Below are 12318 nucleotides of genomic sequence, written 5' to 3'. Positions count from 1 at the left end.
AGGTCAGAAATTTCCCCTTTAGGTATTAACTGTGTACTGCATCTGAGGCTTTTTGTGTGTAAGAAAGACTCTACTTTGCTCTGTAATAGCAGACTTTGTAAAGAATGTCAAGTTAATATGTGAACATGTTTTCTTTGCTAGGGGATAATTACATTAATCCTGGCTACAGACATGGCGAGACATGCAGAAATACTGGACTCTTTCAAGGAAAAAATGGAAAATTTTGATTACTCAAATGAAGAACACATGACCTGTGTAAGAGGTTTTCTGGATTATGATTTTTCTATGCACAGTGTGAAAGCTTGTAGACTGAAATTTGTTTGTTTAAAACCCAAGATTCAATATACATTATTAAAAAACATAAATCCTTCTTACATTCTCTGCCCCACCAAAAAGAACTGCAGTTTGAAAATGCACTATATAAAGCAGGTTATTCCAGCTTTAGAAATCCTGGAGTCCCATCAGAAAAAAATTATATTTACTCTGTCAGGTCACAAAGTCATCTTGTCCATTATGGTGGGGCAAAAAGTACCCACAAGAGTACAAACCCTAGTCTCCCCTACTTCCCAATCCAGTCATCTTTGATGTCCAGGGAGTCTTCCCCAGCTACCTCTGAGTACTCCACGAACAACCTCATGATCATTTGTGGCTGAATCTCTTCATACAGCAGATAAGCACATGTCCCACTGTGACACATAGCGGTGCCACAGACATGGAAACCAAGGCAGAGAGGCGATAAGTGATTTACAGAGTAACTGAGAGAGTGGAAAAGAATCCAGATCATTTAAGGCCTCTGATTTCATCCTAAAACTGTCCTTTCTGCTTGAAAACATTGCCTCCCAGTGCTTCATAAAGAGAAAGGCTCTGAGTAGGGAAAAAAAAGGGTTGGCATTAAGACTGCAGTATTAAATTATTACCCTCTTTCAGCTGAAGATGGTACTGATAAAATGCTGTGATATCTCCAATGAAGTCCGCCCGATGGAAGTAGCAGAGCCCTGGGTAGATTGCCTACTAGAGGAATACTTTATGCAGGTAAGAAGGAGGGAGGGCTGCTCTTCCTGAATTCCACCTCAGCTACAGGTGCTCCATCTCTGACAGACCAGTCTAGTTCTAGGATGCGAAGACTTTTGCAGAAAGTTGGAGAAGGATGTCAGCAAGAGAAGCTGTTCAGAAAGCAAATGAATGTAATTTGCAGATGAAATACAGCAGCAACCTAGAAATCCTAATGCTAGCAGACTTAAGCTTATTCTCTGTAAAGCAAGTTTGCTTGACATATAAATGATTATTGAGACAAAAGGGCAAGAGCAATGGCAAGAGAAACTTGTCAAGTAAATTACCAAATATCACACAGGAACTGGTTTAGATACTTTTTGCTGCACGTGAACATCACAGTCTGCAAAGTCAGACTTTAAGCTCCACAAACCATTGCTGCTCACTGGATTCCCAGCTGAACACAGTTTCTGATTGCTTAAAAAAAGATCCCTGGAACAGAAGCCCTCAGCTATCCCTGCATGTACATGCTGCAGCAGTGGGATCTCAGTCAACACATAGCTGCAGTGCTCCAAGGAGGAGATGCCAGAGCTATCTTTTCTGTTTTGTCTATATTTGGATAGGGTTCATGCCAAGAAGATCTCTTGGATGATGTGTCAGAAACACTTCTAGCCCACTGCATTTCCAGCTTTTTACTCAAAATTACAGTATCCATGTACCTTACTATTTTGGCTATCCAGAAAAGACACTATGTGCCGAAAGACCGAGTAATTGAGAGAGAAAATCTGCTACGGGATGTATTTTTTGCATACACTGTCTAAGACCTCCTTGCACATGAACCCACACACATAGACACAGTAAGTTTTGTGATCAAGTATGTAGCTTGGTAAACTTTTTTACAGTCAATTGAACTGCCCTCCATCAACCTGGGTATCCAGAACTAGTTTTAATAATTAGTAAAGAAGGTGTAATTTCTCATTGAATACCTGAAAATAATCACTCTCTGGAAAATGATGAGGAAATCAAAGACCTATTCTTTCTCTTCCAGAGTGGCAAGAGCCATTACCACCCTTCTGAGTGCCCTGAAATATTTCACTTCATAAATCTCATAGATTTGGAAAAGGAATCAAGTGGCCTTGTTGACCTGGAAGCCTGGAGGTCAACGTTTTCATGCCAGTGCTGTGCAGAACTGAACAGAGTTCTCTATTCAGAAACTTGCACTAAACAATGAAGGATGCATTGGCCCAAGGGAAACCTATTTCTATTCTGTGCTATCTTCAGACACCACTGAGACCTGTATCTGAAGCCTGCTGCTCTTTAGCTAGTAGCAAGCTAATGCTTGTTACATTACTATCCTTAAAGGCTTCTAGCCACGATTAATATTTGTTCTCTCTGGATTTGTTCCAGAGTGATCGAGAAAAATCTGAGGGGCTTCCAGTGGCACCATTCATGGACCGTGACAAAGTGACCAAGCCGACAGCACAGATTGGCTTTCTGAAGTTTGTTCTCATCCCCATGTTTGAAACAGTAACAAAGGTAAGCCACCCAAGGCCAGAAGCAGAAGCGGGGCATGCAGAGCATCAGCATTTGTTGCTTCAGGTGTCTAGCTAGCCAGGGAAATGGGGATGTACAATTCACACCCTGCCTTTCACCCCATTTCCAGCACATACAAGTTAATAAATACAAAATGAAATATTGATATTCTTTCCTTATTTTCACCCAGCTATTCCCAGAAGTGGAGGAGGTAATGCTCCAGCCCCTTTGGGAATCGAGGGACCACTATGAGGAATTAAAACAGATAGATGATGCTATGAAAGAGGTAAGCTCTAAATATCTCTTTGATAAAGCAAACATTAGGATTGAATAGGTCAAACATTATAATTTAGTAGCAGCTTAATTCTGAAACATTAGGAATACTGATGGCATAATCTCATTACCATGAGAAACACCATGGTTACTCCTGGCTGGGTGTGTACCACAAGCAGCAAGTGTGCACACAAACATGCCTTTGCCAAGTCCACCAGGCACCACACAGGTACAGCCACGGGAAGGGAGCTGCTCGCGAGAGAGGGGCCTCAGACCAAAACCCAGAAGTTACTGCCTGAGCAGAGCGCGTTATCAAACACCTCTTCCTGCAGGGAGCTGCCTTCCCCTGGGAAGGAGTTATCCTGGGCTACATTGCTGCAAAATGTGCTGGGGCTGGGCAGCTCAAGGCACCACACCACCAATCCATAAGTTTGTTTTCTAGGAAGAAACTTCCACTCATGTGTGGAAGCACTTCACGTGCTTGAAATTTTATGAGGAATTACTCTTTCATACACAGCAACTAGTAGGATTAAACACACAACCGACAAAGCTATATTATGGCCCATGCTGAGTGGCAGCCTCCATTTACAGTGTCTCTCATTTTGACATTTAATGCTCAGGGGAGGTAGGATATATACTTAACCATGTTTGCTGCCTCTGACCATGTCTGCATTGCCTCAGGAGCCTGGCAGGGCAGACACCAAAGCCAGGCCCTGGGAGCTGCCCACAGTGCAGCAGCTGGCAGGCTGGCCTGGCTCCCACAGCATCCTGCAGCCTGTGACACCGAGCCTGCCCAACTCCCTTGCACGCTGAGGCAGACGACAAAACCTGCCCAAATGGCATCACAGCAGAGATGTTTTCTGACATGAAAAAACTGATCATGTAGACAGGATACTATCAGTCATTAAATATTTGTATTTAATTAAATATAAATTTATCTGTCATTAAAATAGATTGCGAAGTGCCCTGGCACAGTAGTTGTGCTGACATTGTTTGATACGTGGGAAATGAAGATTTGTTCACTTGATCATCCTTGGTGTAGCTGCCACCTCCTCCCAAGTGCTTAGGAGAAAGAGCCCTTCAGCAGCACAAATTAATCAAAGAGATCATACTTTGAGGACACTAAGTTATACAGGATAAGAAAGTCTTGTAGGCATTCTGTAGTTTAGAGAGGAGCATTTCCCTAAGGAGGGAAGAAGAACTCAAATATGACTGCCAAACTTCCTGAGTCCTGCTCATGTTTCAAGTTGAGCTGAGATTTTCCTTCTGGTTTACAGAATCTGTCAAACAGAAATTCTATACAAACTGACAGAGCTTTAATTATGGTGCATTGGCACAAGGGTCTTAGAAAAACAGGAGCTGCCTGAATTCAGAAATATCCTGAAGCAAGAAGAGTTAGTTAATAATCTAAGAGCCTTGCATGGCAGATGATGAGAAAGACTGAGCTCTGTTTACTCAGAACATACATCCAGAGGAGTTCAGATGAAACGGTGCCTGTGATATACCAAGATGCTGCCTATTATTTCCCAAGCAGTGTTGCACATACCTTGTGAAGAGATGAGCTTTTGACTGACAGCAGCAGTGCAAAGCAGCACTGCGTGAGTCAGGGTATTAATGCTCCTTTGCTCTTCCTTTCAGTTGCAGAAAAAGAAAAGTGACAGTTTGACCACTGGAAGTACTGAAAAGTGAGATGAAAAAGTCTGAACAAGACACAAGCCCTGAGGTTATTCTGGTTTTGAGAAGTGCTGTGTTTGCCAAACACGGTGGCTACATCAAAATCCAACTGGGACCATGTACACAGAGTGATGGCAGGCACAGATGCCTCACAGACCTGTCTGCCTGCCTGGGCGCCTTGTCTACAGCCTGCAGCCTGCTCACACTGGCACTGCCAGCATCAGCACCAAGGATTCCCCATGCTCCGGCATGTCCTCTGCTGCACACATTGCACGGGTTTCAGCACAGCTCAAATCTTCAGCAGATTTGCCTTTCTGGTGACCACATTGCCTGCAGCGTGTAGAGACAAAGCAGTTTAGCTAAGGAGCCTTTTCTGGAAAACAACCCACTGGCACCCAAAACCAAACGAAATAGTTGGTTTAGTCAAGATACAACATATATGTGTACAGCAGTATGCTAATTACAGCATAGCTTAACAGATGCTTATATTCTGACAAGGGTCCTGGCATAGATTTTTGTTTGCCTATTAGGCCCTAATGACACATTTCTCTGTATTACTCTCTGAATTTTATAGTGTTCACAGTACATTCAGAAGCCCAGCATAGTGGATGCATATTTTTTTTCTACACTAGAAGAAGTCAGAAGAAACCTCAGTGAGTTTGCAGGTTCTTTCTGTGGCCTAGTACTACTAGACATCATGGGATCCTTCAGCATGAGCAAAGGGAGTACGAAGCTGAAACCACTGTGCAAGCAAATTTTTATCCTTGTGGATGCAAAAAGCACCAACAAGAAAAACCTTCAAAGATGTACAGATTTTTTTTTTTTTTTTACTTTTAAACTGATCTGCTAAATAATATATTCTTCTACAGAAATGGCTGTTGTGCTTGTTTTCTTTTTAGTGTGCTCAGGTGAAAACTGTATCTGTTCCTAAAGACAAACGCTTTCATAATGAATACAAGGGGCTGTAAAGGAGAGGTGAGCCTTGGAGGAAAATCTCTAGAAACATCCCTTGTGATAGCCTTGCATCATAAGTGCAACACCAAGAGATCTACACTTCTATTGATGACTTACTTTGTCATCAATGAGCCATCGCTGGCTCCGGGGAGGCAAGCTCTGCCCAGAGCTGCACTTGTGCAGACAGCCACCAAATTGCCAAAGGGGAGGCCAGAAAAAACCCCCTTCCTCATGGCTACAAGAGGAGAGCCCCCACCATGCTGCTCACCTGATCCTGGCTTTTCCCACTGGGGAAAGGTTACCCTGCCTTGGGGTTTCAGCAGTGAATATCAGTTCCTGTCACAGTGTGGCTGATGAGACCAGTGATTCACACACATTTGCTGGCATCCCCCCACTGGCAGCCATAGGCATGCAGCCAGGGAAGCATGATGCAAATTGCTCTTGTCCTCCTTGGCTCAGTTCTTGAGGCTGCCCCATCAACTTTGCTAGGTGTGATAGCAATAAGGGTGACATTAGTGCTTTGCCTTTGCAAAGTCCAAAGCTGCATGCATGGTCTTACCTTGTTCTTCAAAAGAGATGAACGGGTGGGGGCCAGTCTTTCCTCCCATGACCCAGGAAGCACCTTGGGAAGGTCAGCCTCTCTGCAGTGTATCTACTACAAAGTTCAGCCCTGAACAAAAACTCAGCATCCTGGCTCTGGAAATTCAGATTTATTCTCCTGTTGTTTCTGCAAATTAATTCTGAGCTTAACTCTTGTTTCTCCTCCAGTGCCATTGTCTGGTCTCTTTCTTGTGCATAAAACTGTACTACTTTGAGTACTCTCCAGTCTCTCAGGGAGAACAGTAGTACCTTGAAACATCCACCTCTGTACCCTATTTCTACTTGCACGCTTCTAGGGACCCAGGACTAGCTCATGGCCAGCTCTCTCTGCTGCTTCCTCTTTCTGCCTAGGTTGCTGTCCTTTAAACAGCTTTGTGTGTGTGGTTTTGGGCTTTCTGCTCCAAACTAGAAAAGGGTCTGATCTCTGGATTTGAACAGTCCAGGGGGACTCCAAAGGAAATGGGAAGATCCAAGTACAGGGTCAGCTCCAAGCTACACAGACATCTTCATGAATGGATGAACTAAGCCCTAGTTTTGATTAACCTCAAACTTTTGATGCTTGAAAGTTGGATCTTAATTATGTGGTTTGGGCCTTATTTCTGTACTAAGTCTTATAATCCAAAGTACATTGTGACCCAGATTGCTCTGCTGTGGAATTCTTCACTTCTTTTTCACAAGTAAATCAAATTTACCATCTTAATTCAAGCAAATTTCCATCACAAATCAGCTCCCAGAGCAAACGAGCCGTGCAGGAGCTAGAAACAATTGCTTAGGATATACCAAGTCCTGCATTGAGCTAGTTAGTTACACTAGATGGGAAAACCTGCTGTAGGAACTCGACTGCACTCTCCTCCCAGTATAACTGTTTAAGAGTTAGATCCTGATAGGAAGTTTTGTTTCAGCTGGTAGGATTTTTGTCTAACCATAAACCCTAATCCAACAAGTATTTATGCATGTGCTTAACTCCCACAAGCCTAGTCATGGACCCTGGCATGCAGTAGCTGATTGAATACTGCAGGCTCCTTGGCTTTCTCTAATTGAAGTTCATGGAAGTTTCAGAATTGGCGGCCCTTGGTGCTTGTTTTGGCTCCATCATTTTTAAGAACAAGCTGAAAACAGTTTGTTGGAGGGAGATGATCAGAAGATGTTGGTGAAATCCCACTGTCTTCACTGGAACTGCATCAGAAACATGGAGTAGGGAATGCAACCTGTCCTAAGGGCTGTATTAGTGACAGTCATGACGCTGTAACACAGCGGCTTACTGAAAGAACAGGCCATGTCCAGGCTGATTTTCACAGACAGCTCTAAAAAAGACCACACGCAATCACAACCAGCTATCAGTATAAATGGAATACCACAGCATTTTTTTAATCTCATTTGACTTTGTAATTTTAGATTTGTAAGAGACATATTTTTAACCAAGGGGAATGCAAGGCATTCTCTTATAATTCTAGTTTCTTGTACTTTTTCCATTATATTTGATGCTGTGATTTGCATGCAGATTAATGGATTTGAGAATCTTGGCAATCAGCCCATTAAAATGTCACACATTTTCAGGGTGACATTTTGAAACTACACTTAGCATGAAAATGAAGTCTTTTGAGGCAGCCAGACAGACGTCTGAAGTCTTTTCTCTCCCTAATCTGATGAATAAGCATGAATATTATACCTCAGTGTTGTTTCAGCTCATGGTAGGTGGCTTAAAAGAACTTTTTATGATCCATTGCATGCATCTTTTCAGCCTTATGACAGCGCCACATGAACCCCAGCCTTAAATTGCTGCTCCTATGCTCGCGATCAAAGATGAGCATATAGGTTATAACTAGCAAATAGGTTATAACTATTCCATGCCATCTGACTTGGAAAACTAACGATGAGCCCTGGGATTTTTCTTAGTATTTTGGTTTTAAATGATGGCTCCCACAGCCCCGTACACACTTCATTTTTTAGTATGGTTTTCATAATCAGATCAAACTGAGGCTATAGCATAACCGTGTGCCTTGGGAAGGAAACGGATTTTTTAAAATGTGAATACCCCACAGCAGCCAATTTGCAATGAAAATTTACTGTGTGTTAAATACACAGCTTATGTAATGCCAAAGAAGTATCTGTACATGGAAATTGTTAATCTCTGCTGCCTCTGAGCAGCAATAACAACAGCATCTGTTCCATATGGGAGTGAGGCACAGTGCTGGTGCAGAGTATGAGTCCACCAGGAGAAGCACTGTCAAGCAGTATTTAATTTTCCTGTTTAAACAGTGGGCTTTCACTTCAAACTGCCCCTCCTTTCTGGAAATACCTGAAGATGAGTCCTACCCTTGTGCCTGGTTTGTGGCATTAGAAGCATGCACACTTGCTTTCATCCTCCTCGTATGTTGTTCTGTTTTGTTGCAAAAGTGAGAGAGCAGACACAGTGAGGCAAATCACCGACCCTGAGAATGCAAAATCTCACCTCTTTCCTGCACTATCATCTCCCTGATCTCCCTGTGGCAGGCAGGGTATAGAACACAGCAACATGCCTGTTAGCAACAAGGTGCACTCAAGCCCCAGGCTGCAGAAAGGATACATGTGCAAGGACAGACTGATGTCAGGCCACCCGGTGCTGCTCTGACTCCCAGTGTAAAAAAACATTACTTTCCAAGAGGTTGCTCTGGAATAAGGTGCATCCCAGCTCCAGGCTGTGGTCCAGAAGACACCAGGGAGGTCCTGCCCTCCTGAGCCACCCTTCTGGTTTGCACAACCCTCTACCATGCAGCACCCTAGCAATTAAGGTTGTTCAGTGCCAGCAAAGTGAAAGAAAGGCTTTCTGAAGTGTGTTTAAGACAGCCTAGTTGCTGCTTTTCAAGGCACTGTGGCAGTGCAGCAGGTGATCTCTCTCTCAGCTCTCCAGGGGAGTGACTAGGCAGAGGTAAAGTTTGTACTCTGAAAAACTGGCACATTGGAGTCCTGGTCTCTGTGTGGGTTCTATGATAGCACAAGAAACCAGTAAGTCTTAATAGCAAATGTACATCTGCCACTGGCTTCAAACACCCTCTAGAGCCACTTACCAAGCCCGAACTTCCTTCTTCTTTCAAACAGAGACCCACCTCTGTAAAGCAGCTTGTGGTATTTGGATGTAAAATGCTCCTAACTGCAAGAACCAACAGTTACCATCTTCAGAAAATATGACTTCATAGAAATTTCTGTAAAAAAAACCCTCACTAAACATCTTCATAAATGAAGAAGCTGTACCCAGCAAGTCAACCATCTCTTTCTTGGTGACCATGTTGTAGTAGATCTGTCTCTTTGCTAGTTATAAGTAATAGTTCTCACTCTCACACACACAGGTTGTACTCGGGCACATGCTTATACACACAATGGCTATCTGCAGACATTTTTGTAATACGGCTTTTGGCTCTGTTGCAAGACAAACTTAGAACCAGGAAGGTTTGGAAAGTGTAAATTGGTCTCATCACAGCCAACATTTGCTATAATGTCTCAGAGGAAAAATCTCTGTTTTCCAAACTTTGTGGAAGCACAGTTACTGCGGCTGACAGATCCTCTGCCCTAAAGGAAGCTCCAAGGTGACAGGGACTTGCAGCAGCTCTATGTCATTCTAAGCAAAGAGAGCTTGCTCTAAGCCCACTGATGGCGTTCTGGGCTCAGGACATATGGGATGTGCTCCAGGCTATAAAACACAACAAGAAAATTGACAGGAAAATCAAGGAAGAGCTTGGGCAGGTGCTGGTGTGCCCAAAGCTTGCTCACACCGGGAGTCTGGTGCCTCCTTCCCCATTGGCAGCTGTCCCTGCACTGCTTGCCAGTGCCATTCAGTGCATCTGGACTTCCACGGTGCCTCCAGGGCTAGGTAGCAGGGTCTGGCTGCAGGGATATAGCTGCTTATCTTGGGGAAGAGCTGAAGAAATGAGTTCCTAAAGGTTATGGGATAATAAATGTAAACCAGCCAGTACTTCAGAAAGTTCACTGGGGTGATGTGTGTGTCATAAACAACAATTCCATTTCTTGCATGTTGTATTTTTTTCCCCTCACTCGAGACTTTGATCTTCCTCGTCATGCGGGCTACTGTGTGTACTGCCAAGGGCAGGTCTCCAGCTTCACTCACTCATCGCAGCTCCTTCTCTTGCAGAAGACTCACCACTCATTTTAGGGAAGGTGAGCCAGGCTGCATCATCCAGAGCTAGTGGAAGCTGGCCATGCTTTGCCAGAGAATGGCAGCAAGTTGCTTCTCCACCTGGAAGACAGCTTGCATCCAGACAAATCCTGGTTTGTAGGACTTCAGTGATAAAAAGTAAAAGAATCTCTCCTTTATTTATAGTAGTTCATTTTACCCTACCAGCTATTTCATTTATTCATTCCATATGGGGATTTATTCATTGACCTGTGCTTCATGTTGCCATTTTCACCCATGCAGAAAGCACCAGCTGCTGCCTGAGCGCTGTACAGTGCTAAGCACCTTCATGAGACTGGGCTATGACAGGTCATCTGCTGGCAAGTACATTTAAAATCAGCAAAAATGCATTCCTGTTAACCTGAACATGCACAAGTTCATGGGACCTGATGAAATCCATCTGCAGATCCTGAAGGAGCTGGCAAATGTCCATCATATTTGAAAAATCATGGCAGTCAGGTGAAGTTCCCGACGACTGGAAAAAGGGAAATATAACCCCCATTTTCAAGAAGGGGAAAATGGATGACCCGGGGAATTACAGACCAGTCAGTCTCACCTCTGTGCCGGGCAAAATCTTGGAGCAGATTCTCCTGGAAGGCATGCTAAGGCACATGAAAAACAACAAGTTGCTTGGTGACAGCCAGCATGGCTTCACTAAGGGGAAATCCTGCCTGACCAATTTGGTGGCCTTCTATGATGGGACCACTTGGTGGATAAGGAACTGGCTGGATGGCCGCATGCAAAGAGTTGCAGTCAATGGCTCAGTGTCTGGCTGGAGACCAGTAACGAGTGGCGTCCCTCAGGGATCAGTGTTGGGACCACTCTTGTTGAACATCCTTGTCGGTGACACGGACAGTGGGATTGAGTGCTCCCTCAGCAAGTTTGCCGATGACACCAAGCTGTGTGGTTTGGTTGATATGCTGGAGGGAAGGAATGCCATCCAGAGGGACCTTGACACGCTCTAAAGGTGGGCTGATGCCAACCTCATGAAGTTTAACCATGCCAAGTGCAAGGTCCTACACCTGGGTCAGGGCAATCCCAGGCACAGGTACAGGTTGGGCAGAGAAGAGATTCAGAGCAGCCCTGTGGAGAAGGACTTGGGGGTGGTGGTCGATGAGAAAATGAACATGAGCTGGCTTCAGTGTGTGCTTGCAACCCAGAAAGCCAACTGTATCCTGGGCTGCATCAAAAGGAATGTGACCAGCAGGCCGAAGGAGGTGATCCTGCCCCTCTGCTCTGCTCTCGTGGGACCTCACCTGGAGTATTGTGTGCAGTTCTGGTGTCCTCAACATAAAAAGGACATGGAACTGTTGGAGCAAGTCCAGAGAAGGGCCATGAGGATGATCAGGGGACTGGAGCACCTCCCATATGAAGATAGGCTGAGAAAGTTGGGGCTGTTCAGCCTGGAGAAGAGAAGGCTGCGTGGAGACCTCATAGCAGCCTTTCAATCTGAAGGGAGCCTTAAGGATGCCGGGGAGGGACTCTTCATTAGGGACTGTAGTGATAGGACAAGGGGCAACGAGTTCAAACTTAAACAGGAGAAGTTTAGATTAGATATAAGGAAGAAGTTCTTTACTGTGAGGGTGGCGAGGCACTGGAACAGTTTGTCCAAGGAAGTTGTGAATGCTCCATCTCTGGCAGTGTTCCAGGTCGGGTTGGACAAAGCCTTGGATGACGTGGTTTAGTGTGAGGTGTCCCTGCCCATGGCAGGGGGGGTGGAACTAGATGATCTTAAGGTCCTTTCCAACCCTAACTATTCTATGATTGTATGATTTCTGAATTTATTTAACTATTTTGGCTAAGGAGAAAATTGTGAACACTCAGATAGTGGCACCCAGTTTTGAACCGCATTGAAGCATGGACATTCATATAGCTTCATTTAGGTGTTTTACAGAATCAGGGCTCAATATGTACCTTTTGCATGAAAATACATAAAATTAAATCAAAAAGGTTACAAGCTGATTAATATTCAAAGTCTGTACTAGTTAGTACTGTACAGTCTTTCTTTCAAATTTGAACTATGCAGGCTAACTCGGGATGCTTAACGAATTTAAATCCATTATTTCCAATGTAATAATCTTATAACACCTCTGAATTTATCTCTAGCACAAAGGTCCTTTCTCATG

At 44.2% G+C, this 12318-nt stretch overlaps 1 protein-coding gene across 5 annotated transcripts in view; it reads left to right on the top strand.

Annotated features, from left to right (window-relative positions):
• Nucleotides 1-5342, top strand: part of PDE9A (phosphodiesterase 9A) — a 52809-nt gene extending 47467 nt beyond the window's left edge. For 4 of the 5 annotated variants that reach the window (XM_061453497.1, XM_061453501.1, XM_061453500.1 and 1 more), the window contains 5 exons: nt 142-255; nt 928-1032; nt 2398-2526; nt 2714-2809; nt 4435-5342. In XM_061453497.1, coding sequence (XP_061309481.1) covers nt 142-255; nt 928-1032; nt 2398-2526; nt 2714-2809; nt 4435-4485 — 495 coding nt within the window. In that variant the 3' untranslated portion in view covers nt 4486-5342. The remainder of the gene's footprint in view (nt 1-141; nt 256-927; nt 1033-2397; nt 2527-2713; nt 2810-4434) is intronic. The other variant, XM_061453498.1, reaches the window with a different exon arrangement.
• The last annotated feature ends 6976 nt before the right edge of the window (nt 5343-12318 follow it).

This window comes from Pezoporus flaviventris, unplaced genomic scaffold, assembly GCF_033815535.1.
Source record: "Pezoporus flaviventris isolate CSIRO_AGI_PZ_B2104156 unplaced genomic scaffold, CSIRO_AGI_Pfla_v1 ptg000015l, whole genome shotgun sequence".
NCBI classification, from domain to species: Eukaryota; Metazoa; Chordata; class Aves; order Psittaciformes; family Psittacidae; genus Pezoporus; species Pezoporus flaviventris.
The sequence above is the reverse complement of the archived record's forward strand: the minus strand, read 5'-3'. Positions and strand labels throughout refer to the sequence as shown.